Source organism: Ruditapes philippinarum, unplaced genomic scaffold (assembly GCF_026571515.1).
Source record: "Ruditapes philippinarum isolate M1 unplaced genomic scaffold, ASM2657151v2 ctg1269_1_1_1_1, whole genome shotgun sequence".
Lineage (NCBI taxonomy): Eukaryota > Metazoa > Mollusca > Bivalvia > Venerida > Veneridae > Ruditapes > Ruditapes philippinarum.
The window spans coordinates 21,867-45,093 of NW_026866429.1; the positions used below are offsets into that span (position 1 = coordinate 21,867).

The 23,227-nt window shown below is 33.6% G+C and overlaps 2 protein-coding genes across 4 annotated transcripts in view; one reads left to right on the top strand and one right to left on the bottom strand.

Annotated features, from left to right (window-relative positions):
* The first annotated feature begins 6,728 nt into the window (after nt 1-6,728).
* LOC132732449 (tubby-related protein 4-like) overlaps nt 6,729-23,227 on the top strand; it is a 70,365-nt gene continuing 53,866 nt past the window's right edge. Inside the window, exons 1-2 of one of the 3 annotated variants that reach the window (XM_060718868.1) lie at nt 6,729-6,794; nt 21,583-21,719. The gene's annotated coding sequence lies outside the window, so the exon portion shown is untranslated. Of the gene's footprint in view, nt 6,894-21,582; nt 21,720-23,227 lie in introns of all 3 variants that reach the window. The other 2 variants (XM_060718867.1, XM_060718869.1) reach the window with 2 other exon arrangements.
* On the bottom strand, nt 14,162-15,902 carry LOC132732447 (uncharacterized). The gene is made up of 3 exons (XM_060718865.1): nt 15,175-15,902; nt 14,678-14,936; nt 14,162-14,369 (listed from the first exon to the last, which is right to left on the bottom strand). The coding sequence occupies exons 1-3, from the start codon at nt 15,188-15,190 to the stop codon at nt 14,162-14,164; spliced, it is 483 nt and encodes a 160-aa protein (XP_060574848.1). The 5' UTR covers nt 15,191-15,902.

Here is a 23,227-nt window from a genome sequence, read left to right on the forward strand (position 1 = left end):
TTTCATGTCAATATTGTGTTTAATTAAATGACTACCAATTTCTCCGTGTTATGATTGGCGGTCAATAGAAAATGATATTGACCTCTTGTAGCCGACCGAATCAACGTACAGCTTTAGACAGCTTTCTTTCTGTCCAAAATACAAAATAAAAAAATTTCTTATGAAGTTTTTCACACTTTAAATTGGAATCGAATGCCGATAATAGGAAAACGACGTACCTCTCTCCGTTCGCTTATTGAGGCGATGTTTGCCTGAAAATGGAAATGAAAAATTTCAATTTGTAGTCAAATAATAAAACAGTTATTATATGAAGGTTTCGGTGAATATATGTTGGCATTTAATGTATCAGTGTTCATCAGATGCAAACTGGGAAAGTATAGATATGCGAAACTTATTTCCGAACGTGCTTCGATAATATTTCATAAGACACACTTACAAAAAACATTTTCTTCATTATATATCACCAATTTACAAGTACGTTCATATTTCATTATTTAGTATACACTTTTAAGACAGTTATAAATATAGGATTGTACATTGTAATTAGGTAATTACTGTAAACACAAATCACTTACTATTCATGAAGAGACTATGTTTCAGGTATGAGACAATCTATTTTATTATACATGTATATTTAAGATTTTTTCTTTCTAATTCTTATGAGAGGCATGTACTAGCAGTTTTATATACATGTATATACATGTATAACAGGGGAAGGGGTATCCATATAAACATTAAAAACGGCAAAATTGACAATATAGCAGGCTCGGTTTGATTGACCCTATTCATGGACGGTACTGATAACTGCAAGCTACCGTTCGCGCCCACTAGCACTGGTTTTAGCAGTATTCAACATTTAACATAAAGTGGCATAATTTTGTGTTTAGAACATCCGCAGTTGATTTTTTTTTGAAAACAAATCTCACAGATTAGAAAAATAAGAAAGGAATACCAATATAAGATCATTTTTCAGTTATTGTGATTCTACTGATTTGTTATTAGTCTTGTATTTGGTAGATTTATTTCGGACACACTTTATGTCCAAGTGAATATTGTATTGCCATTTTCATTTTCCCTGTCGATTTAGAAGGCTGTAAACGTATTTTCCTTCTTAGAGAACTGTAATCAAATGTTTACGACTGCAATAAGTAGAAGTTCAATTTCTTTTTCATCAAATCTATTTCTGATCAATCGACACGGAAACAATATGTTAAATGAAACAATGATAATCACTATACGAAACATTTGTTACCGAAATAAAGAAAGAAAGTCGTATGTAATGCGTAATACCAGTTTAATCTTAAATGAATACAAGTTCTTAGAACCTTGATAATCTTAAAAAAATTCTTTTCTTTAGTAATATTTTGATATTGTTTTACATGTATTAACTACAGGAAATAGTTATAAATTATCTTTATGGTATGTGACAATCTTAAAATGTTGCCAAAACCAATTAGGATAAAAGACAACTGACGTAACTTATTTCAAGACACTAAGCATACATCCAAAAACATAAAAAGACACATACAGAATATTCGTACAATTCTTTTCTTACAATAGTAATTGCATCTATTAAAGGCACATTAATTATGCCTAAGAAACGAATGAATTTTTCCTTTTTTAGAATGGGCACACAAATTTTGTAATATTTAAATAATGGTTTTAGAGCATGTTAAATGCTTATTACCCGAAGAAAATAGCGCTGAATGTTAAGTTATTTATCATAAAAGTATCAAATTGTAAACAACGTAGTATTTTGACTCCCATACTTTAACTCCATTAATTATCAAAAGGCCACAGAAACAAAAAGTGATCCAAGTAATTCACCAATGAGTAATATATTCAAAACTACAACATGACACTAAAAATAAAACAAAAAGCTTTTGAGAAATTAAAATAAAAGCATTTTGGTGGTAAAATGGGCCTTTAAACTAATGTGACCTTAACATGTAAACAGCCTACTGCAAGAATAATACTATGTTTCCTGGAAGTCACAAATTACATGCAGTAATTGCAGTTTGGATAATTTGTAAATGTTTTGTTTCTGCAATATTCTAATGATTGATGAGCTATTTCTAATTTCTTTAGACTCATGACATTTGGTAATCTCACACTGCAATTCTTCAGATTTGTTTTAAGTTCAAAGGCAGTGTTAATTACCAAAACTTTAGTTTATTTTCTTACCTTGAAAGAATGCTACTACATGTAGTAACAATTATATCTGGAAAACAAAACAATTTTCAAAATGTTAATTGAAAGCTTAAATCACATATTTCCAATGAGATTAAATGAGAACACAAAAGAAACTAGGAGATAAGCAAACGATACCATAGTGTGAAGTCGACAAAACTAAAATCAAAGCACCCTGGAGTGATGTTTATGGCAAGAAATATTTAAGAAAACAAGTATATGCGCTTTTAATTTTTCGAAAGTTAAGATTATCGAAAAGCGTGATTTTGTGTTTTTCTTTTCAACAAGCATCCTTTCAAAGCAATATACATGCATACCTTACTGTTTAATTCAACAATAAATTAAATCAATTGAAATGGAAAATTTATCATATCAGAGCTTTTCTTTTTAATTTGGATAAGTAAAGTTATCGTAAGGAAGCTGTCCGAAACTAAGTAGTTTAAAATTTGCAGAAATGCATTTTTGTTAATTTTTTATTTAGACTTATTTCCAGGGATCAACCTTTGTTTAGATTTTTTGTACTTCATTTCAGTGTTTTATTGTCCATTGAGAAGATTGAATACCGCTAAAGCCAGTACTAGGAGGCGTAAGGTGTGATGCATTTTCCCATTAGCCCTCATGAGCAGACCTAATCAAACCCAGCCTGAATTTTTTTTTATAATTTTGTTGTTTCAATCTTTCTGGGAGGTATAACCCCTTTTCTAGATTTTAGTACAATTTCTTGATAGATTGATATTAACATTAAAAATGCTCGTAAGCAAGTACAGTCACAACGCGAAGCAACTACTCGAAAACATTTCATTTTCAATGTCTGAAATTGGCAGCAGTATCTTGCCCATATCAATACAGAGACCACTGCCATCCGCCACAGAGCTGAGTTTGTTTTATGCTCGCCGAAGGTAGAACTTATAGTCACCGCTTTGTCCGTCCGTCCGCTTTTCTTGTCCAGGACATAACTTTAAGAGGTATCAATATGAACTTTGTAGGTAGATAGATCTTATTGAGTAAAAATACAGTGCAAAAAATAAATCTAACTCTGCCTTACCACATTTTGGACTTATTACACTTTGAACTTTGTCCGGGACATTACTCTGAAACCACAGGAGGCATCAACAAGAAATTTAGTAGGTAAATAGATCTCACTGAGTAGAAGTGCATTGCAGAAAAACCGTCACTCTGCCTTGCCTAATTTCGGAGTTATTGCTTTTTTAAATTTTTATACTTTGAACTTTGTCGGGTACATAATTCTAAAACTACATGAGATATCACAAGTACTAGTAGATCGATCTTATTGGGTAAATGTGCAAAAACGTAACTCTGCCTAGTCTTATTTTGGAGTTATTGCCCTTTGTTTCACTTTACACTTTGAACTTTGAGACAAAACTCAGTAACCACAAGAGGTATCAATTAGATGACTTATAAGGTAGATAGATCACATTGAGAGTAAAAATGCAATGCAAAAGAACCGTAACTTTGCCTTGTCTAATTTTGTAGTTATTGTCCTTTGTTCATTTTAAAACACTTAACCTTGTCTGGGACATAACTTTGAAACTACATGAGATATCAATAAGAAACTTTGTCCGGGACATAACTCTGAAACCACAGAAGGCATCGACAAGTATACAGACATATCTCTGTGAGTAAAAGTGCAGTGTAAAAGAAACGTAACTCTGCCTTGCCAAATTTTGTAGTTTTTGCCCTTTGTTCATTTTTACACTTTGAACTTAAGTTTGCCCGTGACTTAACTCTGAAAACACAAGAGGCATCAACAAAAAACTTTGTTGGTAGATAGATCTCATTAAGTAGAGGTGCAATGCATAAGAACTGTAACTCTGCCTTTCCTAATTTTGGAGTCTTTGCTCTTTTCTTCATTTTTTTACACTGTGAACCAATTATCTTGTTTTCTTTTTGTTTAATGTGGTTGTTGTTTAATAACTACATAACTTATATGAGTATAAGTATAAACCTTATTCATTTACACATGTGTAATGCTTTATATAAATAAACACATACGTGTTGAAAAATGTGCTGAATTTATAAACATGTGTACTGTGTTTTGCTAATGTGAACATTTTTCCTTTGATGAAATCACAGACACTTGGAGTGTGGAGCTTAAAACGCCTTTAAAATCAGCGCAAAATGCGCTGCGCTTTGAAGATGGGAACCAGTCGGCTATGGGCGGAGCCATTCGGTAATATGTTGGTTCCCATACTTCAAAGCGGGGCGTATTTGTACACGGCAAAGCTGGGGCCACGTTTGAATTTATAGAAAGATTTTGTAAATGGAGTAAAACGGCGATAGTCTTGATGTTTATTTCGGCTGTTGCGTTGTTTATATTACCGTTGAAGTTTAAAATTGACCATCATCGTGAAGAATTATATCTTCTGTGTCGATGGACCAAAGGATTATGTGAAAATATTAGAAATGGAATGAAATACATGGTGATGTTGACGGTATGTGTGCGGATTTTTTCCGGCGAACATTTTTATCTTGTGTATTATTATAGATGTTGAAATATGATTTTTTTCAAAACGGCTTATAATATATTAAGTTTTTTGATATATATGATCAGTACATTTGCTGGGATTGACAAATATATACATTTTATTTGGATTTTAAAGGCGTTTTAAGCTCCACACTCCAAGTGTCTGTGGATAAAATAAGGTTATATGGAGTATACCCAACATCACTAATTCCGCGCCTGGTAATGGCATATTTCTATGTGACCAGTATAAAAATTGGTAAGAATTGACATATTTTATTAAAACATCTAAACAACAAAGTTTTTGTACAAAATAGTTTAAATCTATAGATTTTACGTAAAACAGAACAATATTTTACAAACTTCTGCTAAAAGCAGCAATAGTCCGTTAAATGTGTACATACGTCTGAAACAATCATCATTACAAAATGTTCTCGTTTGTTGAAAAAATAAATTTTGAGTTACACTGTAAAGATACTTTTAATATTTAAATTATGCAAAATAACATGTAGAAATTTGAACTGAAACATGAAAAAACTGAAATAAAACACCATTACCGCGATTTAAATGATGACATACTGTTTTCGAAATGGCCGACATATGACCTACGTCTGGCTCATTTAAACTGATTTTGACTAAAGATATTGTTGTTTCCTTGTGTAATACAGCAGAAAATACCCATATGTTACAGCTCATGACAATTTCTGTACCATAAGTTTTGTGTGTTGTTTTCTTTCTTGCTTCAAAGCGTTAAGTACCATGAACTATTAGGAGCAAGTACAGTATAATATTGATGTTTAGCCATATCCTGTACCATGCAGAAATGCATGGGTTAAATTATTCTTCATCTACATCTACATTGTACGTCGGCGCAATCACACTTGATTATGACGCGACGGGTGGTGCTAGGTCAAGAAAAAGAAATATACGAGAAAGTAAGAAGAGGTTGGATATAGTACAAAGATAGAGATATAGACAAAAAGTATGGCCAGCTATATTTCGCCTCTTCAACCCAAACCTCTCCGGTTACGGTGGCCGCTGCCGGCACAGCCTTGGATATCACTAGTGGGTACTTGTAGCTGGGCCCCTAAGGCGAATTAGAATGTGAGGGCTGATAGCCCCTGCTTGAAGGATACCAAGTCAGGGGCCTCTGCAACGGAGGCAGGTAAGCTGTTCCATATCGTGGCTGTACGAGGGAAGAAGGAGTTCTTGTAGTACGATGTAGATGTTGATGGTAGATGGAACTTCTTGGAGTGGTCACTTCTAGTGCGGCTCGGGGCAGGGGTGAGATAATCACTGACTGGTATGTCTACAAGGTCATTGGTGATCTTGAACATCATGGTCAGCTGGGCTTTGGTCCGTCGTGACTCTAATGTCTCCCACTCCAAGTGTTGGATCATTGAGGATACGCTGCTTGTGTTGTGGTAACGGTTCGTCACATATCTTGCAGCTCTCCTCTGGACCATCTCGAGCTTGCGTGTAAGGTCCTTGGTATAAGGGTTCCAGATGGTGGAGCAATATTCAAGGCCTGGTCGCACGAGTGACATGTAGGCTGTGCTCTTGACCTGTTCATTGCTAATGCGCAGGTTGCGTCGAAGGAAGCCGAGTGTGCTGTTGACCTTCTTTACGATCTTGTCAACATGTTGATTCCAGGAGAGGTTTCCAGACATATGGACTCCGAGGTACTTGGTTATCGAGTCTATCTCGAGTGTGTGGCCCTTCAAGGAGTACGGGTATATGATGGGGTTCCTCTTCCTGTGGACCCTGATTATACTGCATTTCTCTGGGTGAAAACTCATGCCCCAGCGTTTCTCCCACAATGCCAACTTCTTCAAGTCATCTTAGCATGCACATTTTTTCATCAAGTCTCTATTTTATGTAAGATTTATTTGAATGGTAAAAAACACCTTATCTCACAGTAGAGAACATCATTCGACAAATTTTAAATAAATGAGTTTGATTGGTAAAAGAGAGGGACAATCTTTTCGGTTATTACATTATTTCCGCGAAACTTCCGAGAGAGTAATCTTCACAGTCATTGCTTTTTCACAGTCACCGTTGATTTAGTGCGCATGCTCATTGGAAGCAGACAAAGTAAAAAAGTGTTTTTGTCTAAAGAAAGGTAATTTGATACCTTTTGCAGCCCCTAATTATCTAAAAATAGATATTCTGTAATTTCTATTTGTTGCTCGTGGAAGGTTTACATTAAATTCTACGGAAGGTAAGAAATTTCTGTTGATGATTCATTGGGATGTCTCCATCAATTTTCAAATATTTTATTCTTTAAATGAATGATTCTGTCAAATTTATGAATGTACTAATGAATGACAGTTATATCATCTCATTACTTTGATTTCTGTTGATTTAATGCATGTCTGATAAATTGAGCTTTATCAGACACCTCATAATAGGCTCATGAATTATTCAATACATATTGTAACAGAAGTGGACTATTTCAATATTTTTAAAATATTTAATTAAAGACCAGGGTTCCCGCTGTCGCTCGCCAATGGCGCCAAATGCGACAATATATTAATTCTGGCGCATAAAATCTTTAATTGGCTAATTTAACTGGCGCCAACGTAAGATTAAAGCATGCCAACGTAAGATTAAAGCATCCGACAACTAGTACACTAAATGTCATAAGCGGCCGCGTCAATTACATAAGCGGCCCAAATGTGAAAGGTCACGCGCTATTAGTTTGTTTATCAAACTGTATAATCGGGTACCGTATAATCAATTATGTCATCAATTGTGTAACACTTCGGGAACATGTGAAGATGAAAGTGTCAATGTGTTAAATGGAACAATTTACGTCTTGCATTCTCTGACATGTGTGGTCAACAGGTGTTAGTAGCGAACAGAGAAGTGAAAGATTGTCCGTGATGTTGACAAACATTGAACTTTCGGTAAGTTGACTCGTCAACTGATTAAAAATAATTACAGTTTGAATATTAAATCGGATGACAATTAAAAGAATAATTTCACCAATGATTGATCTAAAGTCACTGTACTGCAATGTTAATATTTTCATATCTGAATGTAAAGTGCTGAAGTGTCTATTCACATGCATTAAACCCTATTAAAATAAACAATATTTTTCATTGTTAAAAATACTTAGAATCTATTTCATTTTTTGTTCTCCTTGATTTTTAGATGAAGTCAATTTATAGTAATGTTGTTTTTTTTATTTTGTATCTGTAGATCACCAGATTGTCGGGTAGAGGCTGGGAAAGATCTTGGCTCAGTCCAGCCTGTGAGAAGAACTGCTATACTGGCAAAAGAACATGGAGAACATGACCTCCCATGACTAACTTAACATGATGTTTTTGATTACATTTATGCCGTCATGTGTATTTATTTAAATGGAATTTGAAAACCACATAATAGTATGTCTATATTTTAGATAATAAACATGTGCAGCTGTAATAAAATGAAATATTATAACTATGTGTTTGTAATCATAATAATATATAACTGCTAGCATATCTTAGGAAAGATAGGCATGTCTCCCTTGCAGAATTATTGGCTCCAACTTTGGAGCCATTGGCTCCAACTTTTTCTGATTGGCGAATTTGGTGGCGCAAACTAATTTTGACCCAGAGGGAACCCTGAAGACGATAGCTTTATAGCTTTCTTTCGGTATTTTACGTTCCTTTTTGTAAACCTTTTTTTTATTGGTCTTTTAATTCTTCGTTTTTATTGGTCCAAGTTGTTGATATAACGACGCGTTTAGAATATCGCGCCACTTCTCTGAGAAGATTTTTCATAGTGGTTCATACAAGAGGAAATATTTATGTTACTTTGACATCGTCTAGAACACTACTCATCATGTAGCAAGAGACATGGAAAAAGATCTTATGTTTTAATTAATTAATTAAGGGAGAATGGATTATTTTTATGTCTACTGTAACTAGTTTGAAAATAATAAAGTGAGCTCTTTGACAGAAATTATAGTATTATTATAATTTAAAACCACTGGTGGCTACACATTTTATGTTTTCAATACACTTAGAACTGCACACTTTGCAAAATCATTCATTTTTATTTTGCATTTTCCGTTTTAAAAGTGTCCGTATTTTATGCACTGCTTTCGTTTATTCTGGTTCCCTGTCCTATATGATTCACATAGAAGTATGCAGGAGAACAGTCTATGCGTCTGTTTTTAATCAGAATTCCTTGGCTTTTATCCTTTTTTCGTAAGCCAAAAAGTTGCGATAGACCATAATAGACCATTGCCCAAAATTTTGCGAAAGTTTTCAGACACTAGCATGGTATTTTCTATACCTTTTACTAGTTTGAAAATAATATGAAAATAGGCAAAACCTATGAACAGGTTAGTCAATGAAAATAAAATTGTTGATTTCTTACTTTACATTTTCCGTTTTAAAGGGGGCATTTAATTTTTTATGCACTGCGTCCGTTTAGGCTGGTTCCCAGTGCACTTCATCTTGGATTGGAACCATGGTACAGGGAAGTAAAAGCCCTGGGCTGCAAAGCGGCTCTGGGCTTCAGCTTACCCGGCTATAGACTACACATGTATATTTAAAAAGAAAAAGGAAGAAAAAAATATATAAAGAATTCTATACCTATCATCAAAATTTTCAGTATCATTTCTTGTTTGGCGCTGTAACGCAATGATACACGGCGATGTATTCCAATAAAAGCCAATCACAACTTTTCAACTTACAAGATAAAAGCCGAGGTATTCTGATTTTTAGCTTGACTATTCAAAGTATATGGAGAGCTGTCCTACTCGCCCCGGCGTCGGCTTCCGCGTCCAGATTTCAGATAAAAGTTTTGGTACAGTAAACTATTTTTCACTATAACTTTTTCATTTCTCAAGGTATCAACTTTAAATATATGTTCCTTATCATCAACTACATCTTATGTGACAAGGTTCATAACTCTAGCACAAATATTTTCAGATTTATCTCCCCTTGAACTTAGAATTTTCCTAAAAAAATACTATTTTTACTTTTTTATGTCCTAAGGGATCAACTTCATACTTCAAATGTATGTTACTTATCATTAACCACATCTTATGTGACAAGGTTCATACATGTAACTCTAGCACCAATATTTTCAGATTTATCTCCCCTTGAACTTAGAATTTTTCTTAAAAAATACTATTTTTTACTGTTACTTCTTTATTTCTTAAGAGATCAACTTCATACTTCAAATATATGTTCCTTATCATTAACCACATGTTATGTGACAAGGTTCATAACTCTAATACCAATATTGCAAGAATTATCTCCCAATAAACTTGGATTTTTAAAAAAAATGTTATTTTATACTATAATTCTTTAGTTTTAAAGGTATCTACCTCAAACTTCAAATACTTATTCCTTATCATCAATTACATCTTATGTGACAAGGTTCATAACTCTTGAAGTAATGTTTTCAGATTTATCTGTCTTTGAAGTTAAGATTTTCTTTTCTTTGAGCTTAGGATTTTCTTTAAGAAATATTATAACTTCTTTACTTTTTAAGGTATCTACTCTAAACTTCAAATATATATTTCTTATCATAACACACATGTTGTGTGACAAGATTCATAACTCTAGTGTGACTATTTCCAGAATTATTCCCCCTTGAACTTGGAACTTATGTTAACAAATGCTATTTTTTAACTATAACTTATTACATAATTATACATTATTTATTTTTCTTTCATAGTTTTGTCTTCCTTACTGCATCCAGTATTTTATTAGTCGAGCTTCGCTGTCTCCTGTGACAGCTCTTCTTTTTTCTTAGCCTTGCCTGATAAATTTTGTAGTATCAGACAAATTAGCATTAGCAAGGTACATGTATTATATATGATTTTGACTGTTTGAGTGAGAATGTATATATGTTATTGCAACAGATATTAGATACCTGTTTTCTCATAATACCTAACCCTAGCAACCTGGTGTCTAGATGTTTACTTTTAGAGTGTACCAATGAAGTTTGTTTGGTGTTTAGGGATGCCTGACCTGGAATACTGACCGAACCAGATCTTCTCACTAGTGCTCCAGTTGTGACCTGCAGTACAGTGATGCTTGTGTATTTAGAGAGTTTTTTTTATCCCATATGACTTACCTTTTATTTTTAGATGATCTCAATGGCTTTCATGTTTGTCTGCAGAATGTATGTCATTTAAACTTTTGTGATGTTACCCGAAGGGAAAGCATATAGTCGCTGCTTTGTCTGTCTGTCCGTCCACTTTTCTTGTCAGGGATTAGTGTAACTCTGAAACATCAAGAGGTATCAATATGAAACTTTGTAGATAGATAGATCTCATTGGGGTGAGGTGCAGTGCAAAAGAATCAACCATAACTCTGTCTTGCCTAATTTTGGAGTTATTGTTCTTTGTTCATTTTTACACTTTGAATATTCTCTGGGATATAACTCTGAAACTATAAGAGATATCAACATGAAACTTTGTAGGTAAATAGATCTTATTGGGTAGATGAGCAGTGCAAACTGGTTTAATTGGTTCTCATTGACTTGGTTAAGGTGATTACAGTTTCTTGACATGGTGCAGATTTAAGTTTAACTTGCATAAAATGGCTGCAAACTAGATAGTGACACAAAAAGATAACATTTATCATTGACGGGTACATGTATTTCTGTTAAGATGCAATAATCAAGTCAAGAACTCAAAAATCGTTTTAATGTTGATGCATGTTCCTTATTAATCTGTAATTCATAAATTATGAAAATTTGTCATTTCATCATAACATGGCAAATGTGATTTAACAGGCCCCCACCCCCTGCCCTATGCCCCCATCCCCTTCTCTCACAAAAAAAATATTAAAAAGATTTATGTCATATATAATTAAGCAAAGATCATATAGGCATTTTCCACTTTTCTATTTAATAGCCAGCTCGATGATGAGCTAGCCTAAAGGGCCTTACAGTAATATTAGTTTGTTGTAAATAACATGTATGACTTTGAACATATTTGTTCCAACAATTCTGTATGTTTATAAATGTGGTCTTTCTAACAACTGTATTATTAGGATGAAAGAAAAATACATATGCCGGTACTGAAAACAAATTTGGAAAAAAAAGCATCGCCTTTACTAAAATGGGGATTTTTTATGTAATACGCCATGTATTCATTGGAATTTGTCTATTTGACAATTTTTTTATTTGGTTGTTTTGTCGGGTAAGTACTTCTGAAAATTACTTGCCCTGACCCAAAGCTTGATTGCCCTGACCTAAACTGGCAGAGTGATGAAAACAGCTATACATGATTTAGTTTCAAGAAATAGGGTGTGCAATCTGTCAAAAGGGAGTTACTTTATCCTCTTATCATATTAGGGTTTCTAAAGAGCGCATGAGATGAGGGCCTTTTATATCTCCTGGAAATAAACAGGGGTTGTGTTATCAGAAAAATTATTTACAAAGTTATAATGGCAATCTCTTAACAGTTGTTCAACCAACTGGTTAAATGTTTTATTACTATCAAAGAATTCACATCTTCAGAATCACAGGTCAAATATAAATTGATTGATATAAGTGGATATACCTATCAGAAAGTTAGAAACAATTTTCACATCTACATGTATATAGATTTTTATGTATGCATACTTTAACTACCTTTCTTTTCTGACATGCTTATTGCTACCACTGCAGTTTTCTATAAGAAACTTATATGTTTCATAAAAAGTACTGATCAGACATCATAGGAAATAAATTATCTGAAGCAGTAACTTCCCCTGATCTGTACAGTAAGGTACTGTGACATAGTCATTTAATGTGAGCTGAAAAACTTCACTTGACTTGGGCCTTTTTGCGCATATATTGCCATATAATGGGAGTACCGCCTCCGTGGTGGAGTGGTTAGAGTCGATGACTTCTAATCCAGTTACCTCTCTGGTGTGGGTTAGATCCCGGGAGAGGCCTTGGTAGTTTAGCACAGAGGAAGGTAGTCTAGTACTAGGAAGAAAAATTATTTATAAACAAGATATGTAGAGTAGAGCTTGTTTCCCTGTTGTTAATAGGTTTACCTTAGAATGTTTGATTTCAAGAGATAATATTTAACTAATTAAATTTAATACTTGAAATTTTCATCTTTGTTCAACATATTTATCTTGAAATGTTTTGCAAACAAAAGCTATAAACGGTTTCAATGGAAATTGTTAATAATCCAACATAAAAGTAAAATACTTCATGTATGTTTAACTGATTTAGCAGTAAGAAATTATCTCTATACTATGAGAGGGAATTAATGCTGCAAGATATCAACTTGAAAATATTAAGATTGAAGCCTGCTTACAAACTAGGCTGTGTACTATTTAAGCCTTCTTGGAAAATGGACTGTCTCTTTTTGAAGCCTGCTTTTAAAATGAGCTGTTCACTATTTGACCTGCTTGTAAAACGGGCTAATTGTACTATAAATACTTGCTTGTAAAATTTTCTGTGTACTATTGAAGCTTGCTTGTAAAATGGGCTTTACACTATTGAAGCCTACTTGTAAAAAGGGATTTGTACTATGGAAGCCTGCTTGTAAAATGTACTGTGTACTATTGAAACATGCTTGTAAAATAAAGTGTAAAATTGAAGCCTGCTTGTAAAATGAACTGTTCGATATTGAATCTGCTTGTAAAATTGGCTGTGTATCATTGAATTTTGCCTGCTTGTAAAATCAGCTTCCTTGTAAAATGGGCTGTGTACTATTGAAGCTTTCTTGTAAAATGGACTGTGTACTATTGAAACCTGCTTGTAAAATGAGCTGTGTACTATTGAAGGCTGCTTGGTAAGTGAACTGTGAACTATTGAAGCCTGCTTGTAAAATGGGCTGTGTATCATTGAAGAATGCTTGTAAAATGAGCTTGCTTGTAAAATGGGCAGTGCACTATTGAAGCCTGCTTGTATTAAGTGCTGTGTACTATTGAAGACAGACTGCAAAATGTGCTGTGTACTATCGAAACCTGCTTATAAAATGTGCTGTGTACTATTGAAGCCTGCTTGTAAAATGGGCTGTGTATCATTTAAGCCTGCTTGTAAAATCAGCTTGCTTGTATAATGGGATGTGCACTATTGAAGCCTGCTTGTAAATTGAGCTGTGTACTATTTAAGCCTGCTTGTAAAATGGGCTGTGTATTATTGAAGCCTGCTTGTAAAATTGGATGTAGTTTGTACTATTGAAGCTGCTTGTAAATTGGGCTGTGTACTATTAGAGATGTACGCGCTATAGTCGGACATGGATGTGGACAACGGACACACTACATATATTGGGGGTTTTCTCAAGATATTTTTGTTTACGATTTTCTAAGGCCAAGCAAATTTGTTGCATTGTTTTTTTTAACAAAAAAGGAACAAACATTTTGTCATCATATTTTAATTATGCACTGGTTTACAGGTTTAATTCAATCGCTCCCAGTGTCAGAACTTATGCCTAGCTCTCTCAAAATCTTTGGCATTGTTTTCTTTATAAATTTGTTGTACTGGGTATGATTTTCCCTGCCCAGATCTGCCAGATACCTCTTCCGTGGCCTACGGTTTAGGTTCCTTATCCTGGTCACTCTCATTTGAAATTGCGGCAGCGATCTCATTTCGCGGGTCCTGTGCAGGACGTTGCTCTGGATTGGGAAATGCAGGTGATACAGCAGGAGCAGCTGCATTGTCTTGCTGTGGAGGTTGGGGCTCTGGTTGCACGTGAACCAATTGCCGCTCCATGTTTCTGATGTCATTCAATTTTTCTCTGAAAGAAAGCAACAACAAATATAAAAATAGAGCTAATTTACAGCAGGAACAGTCTAGCCTTTGAACATAACAAGGGCTACTAAAATGCGCAACGTTTGTTACGTAGTTTAATATATTAGACGGTATAGAGAATAAACAAGCACGACACAAGCTATTTTACTAGAAACATCGCGACTTTTGTGTACATATTCTACACTCTCTAAATGATGATGCAAAATACAGTAATAAAGGACAAGTAAATCTGGTAAGTATTAGACTATAAGGTTTTATAAACATTGGCAGAATTCGATATTACAAAACAATTACCTTATTGGTTCACTTTCTATATTTTCCTGCCTCTTAGACATGAGTGAACTCAATTTCGTCCACATGCGGTCCCTCAATTGTTTGTTTGTGGCTGAACTATACAGATTTCTGGTTGCTTGTTCAAGCTGATCTATGTTCGCCTTCACATCATTAATTATCTCTGACCATTTGCTCGGGTGAGTGAGGTAGGCCCGCAAAATTAACAGAATTTCCTGTTCTGAGAATTTCACCGTTCTTTTACGTCTTTGCAATATGGTTTCTGAAAATATAAAAAATAATGTTTATTATTTATAATTGCTTTAGCAGAGGAACCCAATATAAGATTTCAATGTTTACTTGGCCTAATGACAATGAATACACGTGCGATATGTAGTTATAACAGATAACATTAGTATTATATGGATAGGAATATATAAAACTTTTATTGATATAAGGTAATTTATTATATATAATATAATATTATATAAAACGAATGACAAATTAGTAATACTTCTTACCTTCATCGTTTTCCATTTTAACAATTCAAATTCAACTTTTTGTAAACCAATATGATGATTTTAAACTACACTCAATGATGGTTTATGCTACTACTTATATTTCGTGAAAATCGTGCACAATTTACTACCAACAATATTACATAGTACTGTATAGGCTGTTAGTTTTGCGGGTACTTCAGTGTGTGTATTCAATCTTTTTACTATTTTTTTCAGAATAAGATGGACCGCCAACGACGAAGACGTATGTTACGAGCAGTTATTTTGTTTGCCCACCTTCCGCCCGATTTTACAGAATACCAGAAATGTGTTATGAGATCGCTACTTCTTGTCTGTCGCCTACCTCCAGATCCTCTACTAGATGTAAGAAACAGGCTTTTACCCAACTCCGACGGTCCATGTACTGGTAGAAATGTGTTTGGCTTGATCTCAGATCGGCGATACGAGTTCTTTGAAACCACTGGAGAAAGTCCTGAGACTTTCCTAGAACTTGTAAATATCATACCTCTTCCAAGTAAACATGATAACATTTTGTCTAAAAGAAATCGGGTTTTACTTGTTTTGATTTGGTTACGAACTTACCATTCTTACAGAGTACTAGCTGTTTGGTTTAACATTAGTGTGACGAATGTACAAGAGGAGATAAAACGTGCACTACCATTTTTTGATGCATCATTATCTGATTATATTCACTGGCCAAATTTGCATGAATGGAATAATTTGCGTGGAAACTGGGCAAGTTGGGGCAATAGATGGTACTAGCCACGAAATTTATAGACCAACAGCAAACCAACAACAATATTATTCTGGTCATAGGCATTATCACTGTTTACATTCACAGGTCATAGTTGATAATACGGGTAAAATAGTTTACGTTGAATCTGGGTTTTTGGGACATCAAAATGATGCACAGCAATTTGGCCTAATGCAACAAATTGGTAGAGAATTACAATTTCCTGATAATTGCTTTTTGTTAGGTGACAAAATTTACCCAAACGGGTATCCCGTTCTTACTCCATATTCCGCTGCACAGATTAGAAGAAAACATGGTGTAGAACGACGGCAGTCATTACGTTTTAATCGTTACGTAAAGCGTTATAGAGTTTTGGTGGAACACGCTATCGGAGAGATTAAATGTTACTCAAGTGTTAGTACCGTATGGCGCCACCCGAGGCGATTGCTAGCTAGAACTGTTAAGATATGTGCTGCACTTGTATGCAGAAGGAAGCAAATTGGACTTATTATGTAAAGTTCAAATTAAAGTACGAAAAATAAAGATTTATGAAAACTTCGTTTTACGGTATTACTTTAAATCAATAAGTATTTTGAGATAGTCCCTAAACGATGTCCTTAATCCGATGTCCACAACTGCAGTCCGCTTCAGACCGTACATCTCTAATGAAGCCTGCTTGTAAATTGGACTGTGTACTATTGAAGCTGCTTGTAAATTGGATTGTGTTCTAATGAAGCCTGCTTGTAAAATGGACCTTGTTCTATTGTAGCTTGCTTGTAAATTGGACTGTTTACTATTGAAGCCTGTTGGAAATTGGGCTATGTACTATTGAAGCCTGTTTGTAAATTGGGCTGTGTACTATTGAAGCTTGCTTGTAAATTGGACTGTGTACTATTGAAGCCTGCTTGAACAATTTGTTTAATTGGCTGTGAACTAGCCTAGGTTCAGTCTTGGGCTATTTAAAATTTGTATAAGTTGTAGAGGAAATAAAAGTCAGACAAATAATTATTAACTGTAATCATTTAATTTATCACATTTACTGCTTATTTCTTTGTTATGTTATGATATTAAGGTTCAAGTTTTCCAATTAAGGTAAATTGGGTTCATTTCCATCATGAAAGGCCAAATGTAGAAAACTGTTATTGTGAATGTACCAGCCTACAATACTGCTTGTTATAGTGATGTGTGCGTGAATGAACAACCATTAACTGCTTCCAATCAATACACTTTAATTAACTCTTCACAAACCTCATGTTATATCAGTTATACATGTATGAACATATATGTATGGATATGTTAGTATGTTACTGTTGGTAACTCGATAGGCACTGGTACACTGTTCTGTTTTATTGATATAACAGGTTTCACAGCACTAAATGGTAATTAATTAAGATAGTGTTGATAACTAGCTTACAATTATTACTTATTTTATATGTGATTAAATTAAGTCATGTAAGTCACAGATATAATATACATATAAACTTGTGTCATAGGCCTCTTTTAATGAACAACAAAGTTTGTGAATTGATCACAGACAGTGTATTTAGGGCCACCTTTCTTGATAAGAATTTCACATTTGTTTCTGCTAGCAGCTTTTTGCAAGTAATTTAATGAACTTGCAAAATGAGAAACTACCTAACAAAGTAGAATAAAGTAATAGAAAGAGCATCGAAACACAAGGTTATCTGATTTGTGCCAAGGGGGTGTAGCCCCGTTGACCCCCGGCACCCCCTTTTCTATTGTTATCTCTTTCCCTGTCGTCAAAATAAGTAAACCCTAGAAAAAAAAGCCAATCTCAATGGGTATACTCTGGAGTGCTGGTAACTAATATCTGCACTCTAGTAAACCCACTGTGCATGTATATGTATACAATTTAACTCTGACACATTTTCAACAGAAAGGTCCCCAAACTATGATACAACTGAAGTTTAATTCCTGCTCGCATTCTCCATGAACTTGTTGGCAAACCATGCAAAAATTATAAATTATTGTCTGAGTTTGTTATATGAAATAATTATAAAATTTATGATTTTGAAGGTAATCTGTGGTTGGTTTTCTCAGCCATGTTGTAAACAAACTTTGTTTCAAAAGTTTTATTTTTAGCTTGTCTTTTTTGTTGAAAAAAAAGTAGAGTTATTGTTACAGTCATGTCGGCCTTGCCGTTGCATTTCCGTCCCTGTCCACAAACTTGTATGTTGATTATAACTTGTAAGGTTCTTGGTGTATTGTCTTCATACTTGGCCACAACAGCCTTTAGGACACGACCTTTCAGTAGACCAGACTTACCTTGACTTTCATCTATAAATGACCTTGACCTTCAAGGTCAAATGTCCAAATCTTTGCTTGTTTCTTGCTTTTAGTGACTTTAACTTTGTTATTTGTGAATGATTGTCATCAAACTTGAACATAATAATCTTTAAGCGTAGCGTAGCCTTTTAAGTTAACCAGACACACCTTGACCTTCTCACATATTTGACCTTGACGGCAAATTAATTAAATTTAATTTAAATTAATTGGATGTTAACTTTATTATTGATTGATTGATTTCATATTATAACAGAACATTCTTTAGGGTAAGACCTTCATGAATATCAAACTCAAATTGACCTTAGCCTTTTCATGACCTTGACCTTGAAGGTTAAATTATTGAATTTTCACTGTTTTTTGCTATAATTGCCTGTAACTAGGTTGTGAATAAATGGATTATCTTCATTCTTTGATAAAACATCATTTTGGACAAGACCTTCTGAAAGGTTGAACTGACCTTGACTTTGATTGACATTTTGATCTGACTTTTTTTTTATAAAAAAATAGATCCTTTATATAATATTAGAATATTTTAATATCTATTTGGATATTATTTTACTGCTATAAAATATTGTGAATATTTTTTTATTACTCTTCATTTTTGGTCTGCTTGTTCAGAATACCTTCTAACTTTGTCGAGGGGTTAGAGTCGATGACTTCTAATCCAGTTACCTCTCTGGTGTGGGTTCGATCCCCGGTGATGCTTTGGTAGTTTAGCGCAGAGGAAGGTAGTCTAGTACTGACGTAACTCTCCAGGAACAATGGTTAGGAAACTACCCGCCTATATGACTGAAATACTGTTTGGAAAAGGTGTTAAATGAAACAAACAAACAAACTTTATTACTAAATGTTGCAGTGTGTACATAGTTACAGAACAATGATATATAATTTACAATTGTAAATTTCTTAATAAATTGAAGTATTTCAATGTAAAATAAAACAACATCACAATTGAAAGAGTGTCTGTCTCCCGGCTACAGAATGTCCATGGATTTCCATGGATATAAGCATGGACAGTGTCCATGGAGTATTGAAACACTTGTCCATGGACAATTCTTTATATCCCTGGACAGTGTCCATGCTATCCATGTCCATGCTTTCCATGTCCATTGTCCATGATACCCATGGACAATGTCCATGATGTCCATGGACAATGTCCATTCTTACCATGGACAATGTCCATTCTTAACATGGACAATGTCCATTCTTTCCATGGACAATGTCCATTCTTTCTCTGGACAATGTCCATTCTATCCATGTTCAAAACAAATTTTGAGAAATCTTTTATAACATCCATGGTCAATGTCCATGATATCACACTTGTGTTGAGATACCTGTTTAAAAGTCTGTAAAAAAAGGTCCCACACAATCTTTTTCACTTGGGAGTTGCACTAGTGTAACAATGATTTTGAATTGACAAGGCTGTAAAATTATGACACATTAAAGATTTATTTACACCATATATGAAGTAAAACAAGTTCTCAAATGTTCTCATTTATATTGTTCTGAATGGCTAAAATGGCCACAGTTTATTTTGTACACATATTTATTGTTTCACTGTTTTGTTGGCAGGAGATGGCTTGACAATATCACGCAGCTTTTCCCTGACCATCACTGGTGTGACATGCGGAAAATTCCTTTTGATGATATCTGTAAAGAACATAACAAATTATATAAATATTGACTTGACAAATCAATGTATTATACTTAACCCTTGAATAATTAACAATTCAAATTATCTACATGGACAAGTAGCAATTAGAAGACACTTACATTAGTCCTGCAAGACGATTGGCTATGGAAAAAATTTTCAATCCCTGTTAACATATATGTATGGATATGTTAGTATGTTACTGTTGGTAACTTGATAGGCACTGGTACACTGTTCTGTTTTATTGATATAACAGGTTTCACAGCACTAAATGGTAATTAGTTAAGATAGTGTAATAACTACCTTACAATTATTACTTATTTTATATGTGATTAAATTAAGTCATGTAAGTCACAGATATAATATACATATAAACTTGTGTCATAGGCCTCTTTTAATGAACAATAAAGTTTGTGAATTGATCACAGACAGTGTATTTAGGGCCACCTTTCTTGATAAGAATTTTACATTTGTTTCTGCTAGCAGCTTTTTGCAAGTAATTTAATGAACTTGCAAAATGAGCAAAATGAGAAACTACCTAACAAAGTAGAATTAAGTAATAGAAAGAGCATCGAAACACAAGGTTATCTGATTTGTGCCATTAGGGGGTGTAGCCCCGTTGACCCCCGGCACCCCCTTTTCTATCGTTATCTCTTTCCCTGTCGTCGAAATAAGTAAACCCTAGAAAAAATAAGCCAATCAATGGGTATACTCTGGAGTGCACTCCAGTAAACCCACTGTGCATGTATATGTATACAATTTAACTCTGACACATTTTCAACAGAAAGGTCCCGAAACTATGATACAACTGAAGTTTAATTCCTGCTCGCATTCTCCATGAACTTGTTGGCAAAACATGCAAAAAATTATAAATTATTGTCAATGATATATATAATTTACAATTGTAAATTTCTTAATAAATTGAAGTATTTCAATGTAAAATAAAACAACATCACAATTGTAAGAGTGTCTGTCACCTCTGTTAAACAGTCTTGTTTTGTTATCTATTATACAAGGTAGCTGATATCAACTTGTTATATGACTCAACAAGTTGCATTCAATTTTACATGTATTGATTGATATCTGCCCATTTTATCTTTGTTGGGAGGTTTTAGGATGGTATTCTTGAAGGAGTTCTTAAAGCTCTACTTTATTTTCTGTCAGGGAAAGCATCACATTTATAATCCAAGGGTTGCTAGTTATCTTCTCGGGTGAGTGACAAATTATCTCAGACATTGAGCTGAATCATTATTTGCTTCTCACTGATGATTTGTGATACAATTTGATACTAATAATAATGCACATATTTTCAGACCAGACTGATTTAATTCTTGTTGTAATTTGTCTGTTGTCACTGTCAAAGAGTGAAGTTATGAGTCTGTATTATTGCCATTCATCTTTTAATAATCTGTGACCTCATTTATATTTAATAATAAGTATTCCTGCAAAGGCGTGATGTTTTGCTGTTGTTGTTGTTTTATGAAGTTGTGTTGTACATTTTTTGTTGGTACAAAAGCCAATTCAGTGTTATGTCAATATTAGCCTACACAAGCATTATCAATATTTGGATGCAATTATATTGAACATGGAAAACAATTAGTACTTTTAAGTATTCATGATATTACCCATGATTAGCTATAGGCCAATAAAGCATCGTGGCTGGAAGAAGTTGTGACAGCCATGTATTGAATTTCACTTTTTTATCCCTGTCTGTTTTCAGGCTTTAGTCTTGTAAGACATTCTAGAGAAGAAGTTATTGTGACTGGTTCCCAATATTGAAGTATCTCCTGCCAGGAATATATTCACTGCTATACTGAGATCGGATCGCTTGTTAAGTGGGCAACATTATTTACTCATGTAGGTACCAGTATTTATTTGTGGAATTTATTGACACTGTCAAGAGTAAACCACTTTTGGAAAACTTCCTATGTGTAGGTGTTATTGTTTAGAATATTTTCACTTATATGGTGTTATTTTTGGCTGCTATTGTCACGCTGAAAGTAACTTCAATAATAGTAACATTGGATTTTAATGTAATACTGTTCTATGTGTTCATCTAACTATGAGGTGTGTTTTAATGAATAATTAATTCCTAATTGATTGTAATATTGACTGGATATTTTTGCTTCATCCCTTGCTGTAGTAACATTAAAATAAAATGGTAAGACCTTGTTTATTTTATTCCTTTTCTTCATTTTAATAGTTAATTTAACACTTGCTGTTATATTCTTTAATTTAATGCCCTCTTATGTAGATTAAAGTTACATGGTGAAGTATATTTCACTTTTTGATGTTCAGAAATTAGGAAAACAGAAATAAAAGGATAAATATTGCATCTGCATTAAGCAGTGTTTGTTTAATTTGGATATTTTGATACACATATATTTTTTAATGATAAATGTTTTTGATTTATATTCATTGTAAACTGTGAGGTATATGTGACCTGATATGGTGAAAAAATAATTTGTTTGATAATTAGCAAAGTTATTATTAATTTAGATACAATGTATTGTTTACATGTTTCTAAATATTTCCATTATAATTCTATGTATTTGTTTGATTAGCATGATTAATTTGGCATGTATTATTCTAAGCCTTTGACAGGATTTCAAGAAAGTAAATGTAAGTTTTTTTAGAAAATAATTTACGCACAACAAAGTTGTTCAGCACAATAATTTCACTAAGTAAATCTCAAATAAGTTATTTTGACAACTAGCACTTTAGTTGTATGATTTGATTAATCAGTTATAACAAGTTTTTCCTTTGATTGTATTGAGAATAGTAAGTCAATTACTTGGTCAGTTCATGTGAACAAACAGGAACCCTTGTACATACTTGGGTCTTGAAAATTGTAAGAACAGAAATCCCTGCTGATATTGTGTTTCTAAATTGTAAAGATTAAAGAAACTCGGTATTTTATTTCCTTCCTTACAGTTAAATTGACCCTAGCAAGCACTGCTGCCGTAATGCTCTATACAGTAACACATAATGATTTCTCATGTATGATACATAATTTTTTTTCATATCCAGCCTGTACTGATTTCCTGAATCTTATTTTTACAAAGCAATATGATTATGCTGAATATAAAATAAAATGTTTAGAAAAATTCATATTAATATTGATGGTAAGGATAACTTTAGACACCAGTGACATATGACAATTTGCTTTATAGCATTATAGATTATGTTTGTATGATTTGTTTTAAATTGTCTATATTCTTGATAAATCAATGGCAACATTTTAATATGTCTCATGTGTTTTAAGATCCCTCATTTTACTTTTATTTATATAGGATATACAATCTAGCAACTTTATTTGATGTACCAGCACCTGTTACTTTAATTTGAAAAGAATGTAGATAAAG